Source organism: Anopheles coustani, chromosome 3 (assembly GCF_943734705.1).
Source record: "Anopheles coustani chromosome 3, idAnoCousDA_361_x.2, whole genome shotgun sequence".
NCBI classification, from domain to species: Eukaryota; Metazoa; Arthropoda; class Insecta; order Diptera; family Culicidae; genus Anopheles; species Anopheles coustani.
In genome coordinates, this window is record NC_071288.1 from 23040687 (window position 1) to 23054317 (window position 13631).

At 48.5% G+C, this 13631-nt stretch overlaps 2 protein-coding genes across 2 annotated transcripts in view; both read left to right on the forward strand.

The window, feature by feature from the left end:
- The window catches only part of LOC131260164 (NADH dehydrogenase [ubiquinone] 1 alpha subcomplex subunit 6), a 115627-nt gene that overhangs the window by 82486 nt on the left and 19510 nt on the right, over window positions 1–13631 (forward strand). The window lies entirely within an intron of this gene.
- Window positions 1–13631, forward strand: part of LOC131272739 (unconventional myosin heavy chain 6) — a 37919-nt gene that overhangs the window by 8281 nt on the left and 16007 nt on the right. Inside the window, exons 2-3 of the mRNA XM_058274580.1 lie at window positions 6816–6931; window positions 9594–9656. Of these exons, the coding sequence (XP_058130563.1) occupies window positions 6816–6931; window positions 9594–9656 (179 nt within the window). The remainder of the gene's footprint in view (window positions 1–6815; window positions 6932–9593; window positions 9657–13631) is intronic.

The following is a 13631-nucleotide window of genomic DNA, read 5'->3' on the forward strand; positions in this document are numbered from 1 at the left end:
CTGGCCGCTCAATTCCTCACAGCAAACAACCCGAGTGACCATTTTCAAGACTGTGGCTGTTTGGTGGTAATGAAGAATATGTGACAAAACATTCCCAAAATGATCCGGAGTGGAGTCCATTTGTCGCGGACCACTTCCGTACACTAGGCGCATTTATTTATTTTTTTCCTTCAGTTGGACAAGAGGCTATAGAGGATTCCTCATGGCGTTGCTTTGTCTTTCTGGATTGTGTTCGACATATGGTTATGCTGTTAAGACTCGAAACTGCCACCATGTGGTTAACACGTTCGCTTGATTCTATGGACGTTGGTATGTTTTTCTTTGTGTATGGCCAAATTTTGGTTGAAATATCAGAAATACTAGCCGAGTGAAAACGACAACAAGCAGCACGAAGGCAGCAGCATGTTTTTGAACGCTAACCCGCAAGAAGCATAAACAACGTTTTTGGACGTAGGACTGATTACAAACAAATAAAGATTTACAAATATTAGGAATCAAACTCCAATGCGTCGTATGATGTCTCTAAGGAATTTGAAGTCATCTTGAGGAGTATGGATGTGTTCTATCGGTCATTTTTACCTTTTCTCCAATGCATGCGATCATAATTCAACTGGAATTTCAGCAAATCTCTATCCGACAAGCATTTGTTTCCCTTTCGAATAAATCAAAAGCTGCAACCCAATTGGTAAACATGTCCATGTCCACGGTTCTAACGAGAGTTTTGAAATCTGTCCTGAGCTGACACGACGAAAGAGCAATTGGAGTAAGAGTCCGCCCGGTTACTTATTAATGCGTTCGGTGAAAGGATACCTAGGAATGGGCTTGTCGTGTAGAACCATTGCATGTCCATGCCTCAGGCCGGCGCCTCTTAGTCATCGCAGTTTCGAGGAGTGGTTGCCACCACAGACACACTTCACAGCAATCAATCCGGAAGCGGATAACATTGTGTTGCAATCCAGCATGGATTGCGTTCGAAGACAGCAGCATATGATGTTGGTCCAGCCGTGAACAAATGCAGTCAGCCGCTTTCTCCTCTGGGCTTGTGCTCGATTGTGCATTAAGTTCACGGTCGAAACTTATCGGTCGTTAGAAACGGTACGAAGAGAGGGGAGGTTCACCTACCGGCAAGTTTTGTTTGTTAAGCCAAGGGTAATGAATATGTTGAGTACCACGCAGCAAATGTATTTCCCCCCCGGTAGACCGTGGATACTCTCATCGAAGGCAAACAGGTTCATCAAGATGTTAAGTGATTATAGCTAGCCTTGTGGCCTTGCTGATCGTCGTCTGTTATGTTCCGTTCAGTATGCTGTCATCGCGCCATAAAACCTGTTGCTCCGGCCGATGTCGGACAAAGCTTCCGCAGTTCTTGACATAATCGTGTCGGCGCCATCTTGACAGTTGCATGCATTAGATTTAAAAGCAGACCTCCATATCATCATTTCGTTCGGTGGACTTAACAAATCCCTTACCCATTACGTGACGCAAAAAATTTATACAAAAAAGGTATTCGGTAATGGATTGATCATTGATGGTTATAACCGTTCGGTTTTCCGTACCCAACTACAAGAGCCAGCAGATCACGGATACCGATCTAATTTATTCCTCCTGTACTACGAAGATATGCGGACGAAGCGGACAGATTTCCTATGTTAATCGCTGGCTAATGAAAACCATCCATTTGCTTGTCTTTATACTTACATCTACTTGTAATTGGTACCCCTCCCAGTTAGAGGCTCTTACATTGTATGTACATTTTCGCTTCATATGTTGCTGCATATGGATATGCATTTAAACTCTACTCGCATTTGCTGCTCTTTCAGCAAATTAGGCTTGCAAAAGTGTAGGTAAGATAGGGAGAGAAATGTATCAAAGCCCCAGACCATTGGTGAATAAGTACTTTATGGTTGGATTAACTGGCCGTTTACTGAAAGATATGCCAAGGTAATAATTAGCGCTACCATAAACGATAGGCGGACAATTTGATCAGATTCCTCAGTTAAATAGATAAGATTATGTTGCGTCTAGTAAATCTGGGGGCTTGCGGTGGTCTATGTGATCGCTGATAAAATGTTAATGGGAGTTGGACGAGGGGATCGTTTTTCGGTTTTGATTGATGAGGTGTGACTACATGCAGTGAAAGTGCTCGGAACACTTTTTCTTATGCTTCAATTGGAACGCCCTGCATTGAACCAATGCTAGATGCTTCAAAACTAGCGATGAAAAAGTCATATTAAATGCAGTTTAATAATAATAAATTTCAATTGTTTGTTCACAGAGAACATAGAGATTGAACATTTAAACGTCTGTTTGTACGACAAATCGTTCTGTAGCTCACGTAGCAAGCACTAAATCTGGCACCCTAGCATGTCTGTTCCCAATTTTCAAAACTGAAAGTTGTCCATGTCCCTAAATGTACTCCAATGTTCATTAGACCGAACACCACCATATCATTCGACTTGGAGTCGATCGTATTTTTACGTTCTAAATTATGCTTCTAAAAAAATAGTGCTGCCATTCGCATGCCAAATGTCAGCACCTTTCGCCAGGGCGGTCACCTTTCGCGTATCAGGTCATTTTTCTCCGCTCCCCGACGACAGTCGTCCTTCCTTTTGCCCTCCCTTACGCTCCACGGCCGGTGGGTGGGTGGTGGGTGGTTCGTTTATGATTTTTCCTTCGCCGCCTCCTGGATACCGCGGCCGGTCGCCCCGGTGTTGTTGTGCCAGCCGGAACAGCGGGCGGTCGGCGCAAAACCCGCCAGTGACTATTTATGGATCAGTTTGTATCAATTTATGTCTCGTAATTGAATCTAATCTCGCACAACCGAAGCTGTGGGCATACCACGGGGCGGGAGGGGCCGACGGAGCGGGACATGCTGATTACTGGTCAATTAATTCTGCCCAAGCTTGAAAACCATGTGCCCGTGCTGCGCCGTATCGCTCCTATCAGACCGTGGAGTCCGAAACAGTTGACATTCACAGCTGGATTCTGGCGGCAACAATCCATGGAGTGTCGCAGGATCAATCGAATTCTCTGTCCCGCGGTAAACGTGGTTCCAAAATTCCAACGCCATAAGAGACCTCCCATCGAGATCGGAGGAATTCACGACAGTTCGCCAAACGACGATGATGTTTATCTCTTCGCTCGCAAAGGCGGTCGCGATCCAGATTTGACCTGATCAATGGTCAAACGGTGGGTTTTACTTAGGTTTGTGATTTTGAGTACCGATCTAATTGTCAAAACCGTAACACACACACTACAACCACGACGCTGGAGTGACTTCGGACCCTCGACCGAATGGGGGTACGAAAAGGGACTCGAGAATTGGAACGGTCAGAGAAAACCCTGGAAATAAATTACTGTCCTGCACGGACCTGACGGACACGTGATTGACGGGTCCGGGACCGACTGGCCGCTACCGGCGGCGCGTTCGGCTACGCCCCTAGTTATCTAATTCCTGCCGTAATTCACGCCGTAATGCGACGCGCAGGGCCACGCTGCAATTGAAGTCAACGGAGACGACAACGCGCCGTCAGCTGCAGCGACACCATTGCATTGGGTCAGTAGCTAACGTTGGGAGTAATGTCCATTCGTGCGGGGCCGGACCAGTTGTGGCGAACTCTGGCATCCCGAGGTGAAAAACTTAGAACAGGGGGTTTATTGCTACCGCTAAAATGGTTTAATCCTTCAACTTTAGATTTGGTGAATCAATATGGGGTAAGAACTCAAAATGAATTACTGTTATACTACAAAGTAAAGAGGGTTTGGTTGGCCGTCACTGTCAAGGTGTCGTCGGACACCGGCAATCACCATATTCAGGGGGTTGGATGTCTAAAGAAGGCTTGGTTTGGTGGTTCCAATCCTCAGGTCCTCAGGGTGTCGACAGGGTGTTTCGCTGACTTCAGCTTTACCATGATCGCGCCCGGCGCCGCCAAACGGCTGTCATGGTGCCATGTACCAATCGGGCACTGAAAAGTGATGTATGCGTCCCGTGTGCCCGGCGGTAGCACCGGCGCGAATAAGTAACACAATGTTTCCTACCGTCGTCCGGCGGCGGAGGGCTTGTCGAAAACTTGCGTTAAATCAATCGCACGCCGTCCAAATTGAATCCGAAGTGTGTCGTATGCCCCTGCTCGGAGTGCCGGGTGGGGGACATGGTGTTCTGCACACCTTCTGATCCGCTTGATCGATGGGTGTAGGGATTGATTACTTGAAAGTGAATGCGCGTGTCCGCAGCCCGCCAAGATCAAGGTTGCGCAGGATCAGGATCGGACCCACCCTGCCCAGAGGCCCAACCCTTTTTGTGGCCAAATTAAAAAGGCTGCTCACGTACGAGACACTCCCCCGCCGCCGCCACCACGAGGCTTGTTACCCTCCGCAATGAGAACGGAGCAGGCTTCACCAAGTCTCTTTGGTTTCGAATGGTCTGAGACGTTGTCCCGATCATGATGCTTTCGATTTTGACTTGAGTTGAGTCGAAGTTCGAGGAAGGCTGGTGTGGCTGTGGAGGAACACAGAACCGTTGTTCTTTTGAAACCGTCAATCGCCACCAGACGCATGGTTTATTTTTTATCAACGGTCTTTAAAGATACGGGATCACGAGTTCAGTACCTCTATGTCTTAACAGAACTGCTTGGCAATGCCCTCGAAGAGCCAATACCATTTCTTTCTGAAGTCCCAAACCTAACCCCGGACCAAAACGAAATCGAAACAAACGTGGTCCACACACAAAAAAAATCAGGCCATACGCCGGGTGGCACAGGCCCCAAGGGTTTGCTATGGGAAGGAATCGACGCAATCACGGTTCTCGCGCACTCCGTGGCCGCGAAATCTCGCGCGTGTGGCTCGTGTGCGTGTGTAGCTGTTGGTGTTTTCGGTGGCGGAATGAGGTCAAACACAACGGCGTTTGGTCCACTACCCCGCCGGAGCCATGGCAAAACAAAGAATTACTGATAATTTTATCTTGTCTTGCGTCGACAGCAGCACACCACGACGAGGGTCATGAAAAAAAGGTCCCCGGCTGCCTTAAAAGGGACCAAAGGCGCGTATCGAAAGGTTGTTATGAGGTCCTTTGTTCACTCCATTGCTTTGAAATAGAGAGGTACACAATGTGATTTAATGATCGAACGGTTCGTAACCCTTATTCTGTTGTGCCTTTAGTTTTCGGAGCGAACTAGTTTTCGTGCTTGGTTTCTTATCGGCTTTTGGAGCTCATGGTGGCGTAAGAAATTCCTAAGATATTGTCCTTCCTAACAGAAGAAGAAGGTTATCGGGTAACAACCGAGTTAAGTTGTTTTTTTTTTTTCAAATAGAAATCTTAAAGCAATCTTGCCTAAAATAAGCCTCCGGGGAAGATTATGTCAACTCGGGAAGGCTTAGGCCTCGCTCTAACTTTAATAGTCCTCGCTGGAGGCTATGGATGCTATCCGGCGTCCGCTTTCGGCTGCACCGAACAACGAAATGACAAAACAAAAATCAATCTGTCAAGTCTAGACGACGACGATGACGACAGGTGGCTTGCGGCATCGGCTCGTTTTCATTTGCAATCCTCCTCCCGGCCAGCTCGCCACATCCTTTCGTTTCAACTCATTCGTGTAAATACTTCCTCTTTCCGTCTGGTGGCACTCTGGCTGGTTAATGTTTTGCTTCCCAGCGAAAAGACTCGCCTTTTGTCGTCCTGGATGATTGAACAGAGGACGGAACACACACGGGGCTCGTAGAATTCGGTATCGCCGGCGTCGCTCTTGTCGCTGGTTCTAGGCTACAGCGGCTGTTCCTCCAGTCGTGTCCAGACTTGCGGAGCGCATCCAAACGTATCCCGCCTGCAGTCGTCGTCGTCGTCGTCGGGGTTTTAGCTACACCATAACCACCGAACCTGCACATCACCATTCATGTTTCGGAACCGATGCCGCCGCCGCCGCTATTTATGATGCTATTTATACAGAAGGAAAAAGAGACGAAGAATATGTTTAAAAAAATACCTACCTAGCGAACATCACGAGCACGAAACGGAAGAGCGCAGTACAAATGCGAATGAAAATCCGGACTCTAGGTATTGCGTGCCACATGCCCCCCGGGCGTGCTATGCCCACAAAGGCGGAGATGCACACCACCTATGCGGGGCTGAGCCGGGCAAGAATAGAAACACAAGAGCACATGGCAAAAAGGCGACCGGCATGCATGCGGACGAACTGGTTTGGCGTCGTGCTGTTGCTGCAGCGGCCAGCGGAAACTAAGAAAAGGCCCATCTGACACCCCGGGAGTGGGGAACTCTGGTGTGGCGGAGGTTGCCGCACGCCGTCAAATGCTGGACTCTACCGGTGCTGTAACAGAACCGGGAATCGGAGCTAGCAAAGGAAAATAGAAAGAAGAATCTGCGAAATGTGCATCCCCGGCAGATGAATCCCGGCACGACTGGAACTTTTGCTTGTGTGTGGTACAAACGGGTCGATGGCACGATGTTTTGGCGTTTCAGGTCTAGCACTTTGCAGTTGGATGCTGGAACAACTAGTTTCTAAGGAGAGAAAAGGTTGTGTGGAGTACCTTTCGATCGTATTGTCTTAGAGTCGGTTAAGGAACATAGAACTATTTAAAGCATATGGTTTGAAGCCATGAGCAACCTGTTAAAATTAAAATCCCCCAAATGATCTATGAGATTTTGAGAACAAATGATAAATAACAAGATAAACTGATAGATCACTGTAAGAAACTCAGTATTAGGTCGTAGAAACCTTTAGAACTAAGTGTTTGTTTCACTACCACATTATCCATAGTTACAGATTATTAATTTTCTTTTTTCTCTCCTTCTCTTGTTTTAGGCCGCATCGGCTCCACGCCGGACAAGGGCGTCCCCGATATGACCTGCATATCGGATATCGACGAGAACGGTATCAACCGGAATCTGAAAGTGCGCTACGAGCGGGACCAGATTTACGTATCCTTTTCCAAAATCCAACACTCTGGGCTCTAATATTCTACCTTCTACAGCCATCAATCATATCACCTAATCTGGATTAGATAGAACAAGATGGTGTTGCTATTACTGCTGCTTCGCTGCTGCTGGGTCCTTCTGTGAATCACCTTTTGCCGGCAGAGAGCAAGATCTCGGATGCCTTGTGAGCGATCGCTGTTGCCACTCGCGTTCGTTCCGCGTGCTTTCGAAAGGCGGTGAAGTAATTCCTCACAACATTCTTCTCCGGTTCGAAAAAGCCCTTCGCCGGTACCAGCCAGTGAAGCCGAAATGCAATGTCGGACACTCACAGACACTACCCTGTTCGTAGTTCAGGAGATGAGCTCGACTAAGGCACACGGATATACCCGGGGAGCCGGCGCGGACTCTCCGTGTGGAAGGTGGAGGACGTCTGTACCGTGGTGTAATAAATATAAAACACATTTTACGCATCTTTGGCTGCGGTTGTCGGTCACGGTTTAGTTTTCCGTCAAGTTGTTCCCCTGCCTCTTTCGTTACATGATATCCATCTTCGGTGGCGTGTAAAACGCTCCGCCGCCGGTTTTGGGCGCAATGTGTAGTTCTTGCCGCAGTTCTACGGTGTAGTGGCCAGGCGGGCGAATGTATTTACTTTCCATTTTTATTCTTTCCCCCCCCCCATCATCGTTGGACCATCAAATTCCTTGAGAAGCAATTTCAATTTTCCTCCTCCATTTGTTTGCCTTTTGATACCCCGTCGGTCGCAGGGAAAGATTCTGCAACTGCTGTGGTCGGGTGAGTCATCGTACGAGAATTTACTGCTCCGGCTTAAGGGTTGTATTTTACGAATGGCTTTCCCCAGAAATCGGTATAATTTTCTCTAGAGCCTCACCGGACTTTGAGTCGCCGAAGATCGTTTCATTCATGCCTCTCTTGCATCGATCGTTAACTCACGAGTATAATCATAGGCAAGATCAACACTCTCAAAGCTCAAGCGCAAACCCCCGCTCCCGCTCAATCAATATTTATTGTGCACCTTCGTCTTGCGGTGATCCCGGCATCACGACGACCTCCGTCGATGAATCACACATCGCGGAGTGTTGCGTGATTCAGCGGACTTCGCATAGTTCAGGGTTTTCTTTTTTCTCTCCCTCTTTGAATCTCCAATGGAAATGAAGTTCCGGCAACATCGAGCCACCGGGGGACAAAACCTTGGATACCGTTAGCAGCGGGCTTGGATGCGGTCCGCCATTGTGGGGAATTCCGCAGCATCATCTCGCCCCGGCATTCGCTGATAAGGCGAACCGATGCAGTTTCGTTTTATAGCGGTGAACATCGGTGACTCATCGGATGCATTCCCCGAAAGTAGCGTGAGATAATTCTTCAGTTGGTTTACTGCTTCGCACCGTAAAACACCCGCATTTACACCCACCACCGTTCCTTGAGGACACACGTGTGCCGCGGTTGATAACACAAAAATTGGGGGCTCACGCTAAACAATAACCAACCCACCGCGCCGCCCACCTACCACCCGGCTCGGCTAATGTGTCCAATAAAGCAGCGCCAACGCCCGCCACTTAAATCGACCGTGGCCCACGCGCCACTAATTTACACCCCCCGAAAACATAAGACCACACAACCATTCCCTGCCCGGAATATGGTTTATGCTCCGGGCTTTTGCCCTGTTCAAGTAAGTTGATGGCAATGCAACGCACGTCCCACATATCACAGACATTTTTTTTTAATTTTCAACGGGTTGCGGCCGGTGGGTGGGAGGTTGCATGACAAATGTGGAGATATGGCCCGCATTTTTCCGCGCTTTTAAAATCCCGTTTTTGTCCGGTTCGGACGCGGCGTGGGCTGGTGCGGGCCAGGGGAATTGTTAATCGATCTTAAGTAGTATACCAACAATTCGATCGGTCCGTTGATCATGTAAATGGGAAAGTTACAAATGATCTGATAAAGTCGACCTCGAACGATCTCGATTACGATCTGTTCATGGTGGTGTCATGAGTCTAGTTTGGCTCAATTAAAAGAAAAACGGTTATTAAGCTTCTAGACCCCATTTTCCTTTGTTTAACCCATGCTACACGCAAGTGTTCGCATTGACTTTTCCTCTAAAGCCCAAAAAACACTTTGGTTTGTATTTTTATCTCGGTAGGAGTTTGCTTCCCCACGTGCCACGACTTAATTTATTCCAAGGACCGAACGAAAGAAAAGAGCTATCTCCATTATCGGAAAGCAGTATCAATCTATTTTCCTCCCTTTGACAGCGACACATTGTTGGCCGCGGTGACAAATTAGTTTCCTTCGGCATAGCATTCCATCGCCTTCGGAGAGCGGCTTCGTTACTTGGCGGCCCGTGAATCGTTTCTTTCTTTCTTTCGACTTGTCACGAACAAGCATACCAAACATGGTAACAGATTTCGGGTACATTGCATTTTCCTCCCCCTCGGGACGCGCCGCCGCACTCGCAAACAAATGAAGCAACAGCAGCAGCAGCGGGAAAACTTGCAGCAACACCAGGCAAATGGTTCTCTCCGTTACGTAGTTTTTTGTTTCTTTTCATTTCGTTACTTCTTTGAAGCCCGCCTTCGGGGACGGATCAAAATAGTTGAACGGCTTTAGTTTTTCCTTAACCGAAGATTTTTCCCACACCACAACACAGACCTACACCGGATCGATTCTGATCGCCGTCAACCCGTACAAAGAGATCGACTGCTACACTCAGGTAAGTGCCACCGATCGGTAGGATTAAAACCCGTGGTCTCCACTTCCTTCGTTCCGCGCGATCCCGATCGGTTCTGCGACATACGGATGGAGGCGAAAAATGCGATCGATGGAAAAAGGGCCAACATTGGCGGCGGGGAAAAGACCAGTGGGTTGGTCGGTTGGTTCTTGTGGGGAAAATGGAGGACCATTAAAGCAAAGTGATTTATATTTCAGTGGCAATAAATTTGTATCTCTCAAGAGAAACCAGAGCTGGAGGGGAAGCTGGAGGAAAGAAGCTATGGATTCGGGAGGGGGAGGGGGAGGTTTTCGTCAGCTGAAGTCTGTCGGCTCTCGTCGTGAACGCGCCTGCGATGGTCACGGAATTTCCCAAGCACTCGACGGTGGGCTGTTTTGTGTTGTTCTGTATTATGCAACATTTCCTGTCGTGTTTGTGTTTTTCTTTCTCCTTCTTTTCTTCTCTGTTCAGAGGCCAATGGATGCTGCAACTCGTGGCGCACCATATGCTAGGGCCTGGCGTGAAAACAGGGACTGGCCCCTCGGGATACAGCGTGCCCGGTCGGGTAGCCGACGGGGTCGCCTTGAGGGGTCGTTTCTCGCGAGTGCAACGATCAAGATCATAAACGATGATTGTTATGAGCGTGGCGAAGACACGAGACACTGCCGCAGCTTCTTAGCTTCGGACGTCCAGAGCATCATTTCACTCGAGACACGGCGGCAGTACGGATTTAGAGAAGTCACATAAAGCAGCCAGCCCCGGTTGCCCGGTGGCGCATAAAACCCTCCCCCAAAGGTACCGGACGGAGGAGACTGTTTTACGACCGTTGCCGACTGATTTGGTGACGGTTACGGCGGCGTCCACCCGTAACGACCGGGACTGGGCCATGCGATGCTGAACTGGCTGGCCACCCTTAAAAGGTCTTTGAACTGCTCCAACACTGACCTCTGGCCTCGGGATCGTGGGGAAACTTCCCGTACGGACGGCGAATTGCAATCGCCAACCGGTGGGATGTGTGTTCTCTGTTCGCGGGAATGATTTGCCGAATTTTTCGCCGATGACAGAGCGTGAAAGGCCACAGACCATGTTCACGTTATCGTAAGATCAGAACATTTTAATTTCCGGAGAAATATTGTTACCCGAAATTTTCCCATTCCCACTTAATTTCTTTACAAACAAGAATTTCCCTTCAGAACTGCGTATGAAAATGGTTCGCAAAACTACAAAGAACAGCCGAAAAGAACGCCGAACACAAACACCGCGGACCGAAAAGAGGCTTCAAAGACGTGACATAATCTCTTAATACACCTCTTCCCGTGTCGGAGCGATACTTGAGCGGTTTCGGTGAATTAAGTTCATCGTTCACTTTTATGATCTTCATCCACGGGAGAGCCTATAAAAAGAACACAAGGGTGGAAAACCAATGCACCCGCTGTGGTGTCCGTATGGCAGCGCTCGCGATTAATGCTCTGGACTAGAGTTGTGTAAATCGGATTCAGATTCATGAATCTGAATGAATCTCTGCCTTATAAGGGATTCATGAATCTTTCGCCGCGAGATTCATGAATCCCAAAGACACACCAAATGATGTAAAGTCACCAACCAAAAGTCGGTTGAGGGACCACCTTTTTTTTTTTTTTTTGGTCTCATTGTCCACGCCTATGACAGAATCGGGGAGATTCATGACAGAACCATGAAAGATTCATGAAGATTCATTAAGGTTTCGAAAAATTCATTAAGCTTTGAATATTCGAATCCGCCAAGATTCATGAATCCATCTGAATGAATCTTAGGTAAAAGATTCATATGAATGAATCTCGCCAAAAGATTCATTAAGCACAACACTACTCTGGACCGTTTCAAATTTCACATTATGCTGATGATCGCCTTCCAGAGCCGGGCTGAGAATATTACATTGGCATTAGCAACTGCTGACTTACATCCGTGCGCTAGAAGAAATGCTTCACGAAAGGAACGCGCGTGTTCTCGTGTCCACACCCGCCGTCGCCGCCGCAGTTGCATCTGCTTTTGATGTTCTAATGATAGATGCACCGGGAAAGAGTTCAACCGAACATACGGGTCTGGAAAAACTCCATTAATACACACAACAACACGCCTACGTAAACAGAAGCGCGTCCGGGCCATTCGACGGTCGCCGCTTTTTCGGGGCTTAGATTTTCACTTTTACCGACCCGCCCACAAGGGGAAGATGCGGTGTGGTGCACTGGAGCGGGTTCGACCCGACAACAACCCACTTCCCGCGCGAGTGAGAGCCCGAGACCGCGGGATGAAGAGATTAATCAGTTGTGCCGTTTTCCCGGCTTAGAAGGAGCTTCATGTGTTTTTCTTTATTTTTCCTCCTTTTTTGGGGAGTTCCCTCCCATTCCCCCCTCCAATCGGGGGTCGGCGGTTGATCGGGGTTGGTTTTTTGCTCTCCATTATTTCGGTGTGTGTGTGTGTTTGCTCCTCTCGGTGTGCTGTGTCTACTAGCAACGCATCTGCTTTTCGGTGACCCAGATTCGACGCGGCTGGAGCTCCACGGTGGAGAGCCGGCCGGGTTCCACCCGTGACCAGAAAGTGGAAATACCACCGATGACCGAAGGCAAGGCTTCTCGTGCGGCGGGCGGCAAAGGTTTAGTGCTGCGCCGCTTGTGCGCGAACCGAACCACGAAAAGCGTCACAAACTATCTGGTGCATGAACGACGGGGCCACGAAGGGGGTGCCAAAAGGCAAGATGCACTGCCGAAAATGCGCCCGGTAGTAGAAGTACTGGTTTCTTGCCAGGGTCGAGTCGAGAGGGGAAGGACTTGCTGTACGTTAGGGTAACCATCAATTGCGTAAATCAATTTGTTTTTAATCGAACACCTCAATCACAGCTCTTTGTAGGTTAGTCTCCGAGAGAGAGAGGGACGGCGTTTGATGAATTATGAACCCTTCTGTCTTGAACTCGTGCCTCCCGTACGCTCGAACCCGTCTTTCGAGTTTGTTTTCGTTACCCTTTTTTTTTGTTTGTGAAATCCGGATCGAATCTCCCCCCTCGAAACCCAATCGATCAGATGACGCGCATATACAACGAAGAAGGCAATCCCCGAAATGTGGATATATAACCCGTTCCGGATACACGGACGACTCACGGTATCATCTGGTTTCTCACCTTCACGTCTTGTTCTTTCACATCTTTCCACTTCTTATCTTTACATTTCTTCATTCCAACTTCAACGGGTTGTGCGCCATCGGAACATCACTCCGTCGGAAGCGCTATCGCCGGCGCGCGCGTTCGTAATTGAGCAAAACAGGCACGCTTTCGTGCCTCGTCGAGAGGGAGCGACCGACACCGTTATCGGAAGCCGCCTGCCTTTGCCTGCCTCATTAATGTAGTTATTAGAGATTGTAAGGCTCCTTTTAAAGTACGTTTATCGATACGGACGACAGGACCATCGGGGCCATGCTCTGTGTTTTGGATGTTTGGTTTAAAAGGGGGTTGCGAAAATTTCGGTTGAACTATTCCACATCGCGTTCGTCCCGCCGCGCCGGGTCGATCACTCCCCGGGACCCTGGTCCCTCGCCCGAATGCCGGATTTCGGTTGGAAGTGAAATTTTCCGCACCGCCAGCTCAACGCACCGGAATCTTTGAAGCAAAAAGATGAAGATGCCATAAACCCGGGGTGGCAGCACCCGGGCACGTTATGTTTCCCGAATGCTTCCCAATGGTCGGTCGGGCCGATTCCCCAAGGGTGAAGTCTGCCTAAGTGGGACAGCTGGTCAAACTTTTCGTTTTCAACGGATTTTACTTTCCTCGAAATCTTAGCGACGCCAAGTGGGCATCTTCTCTCCGAAACACGGTGAAATAATTTACAGTTCCTGTTTGACGCTAGAAAGTTGTTCGAAATTTCGTTGTAAGTTGTTTTGCTTGTTGTGCCGGTGACAAATGGTTATTTAAATGTTTCATATTTTATGAACTCATCGAATATGCAGCAC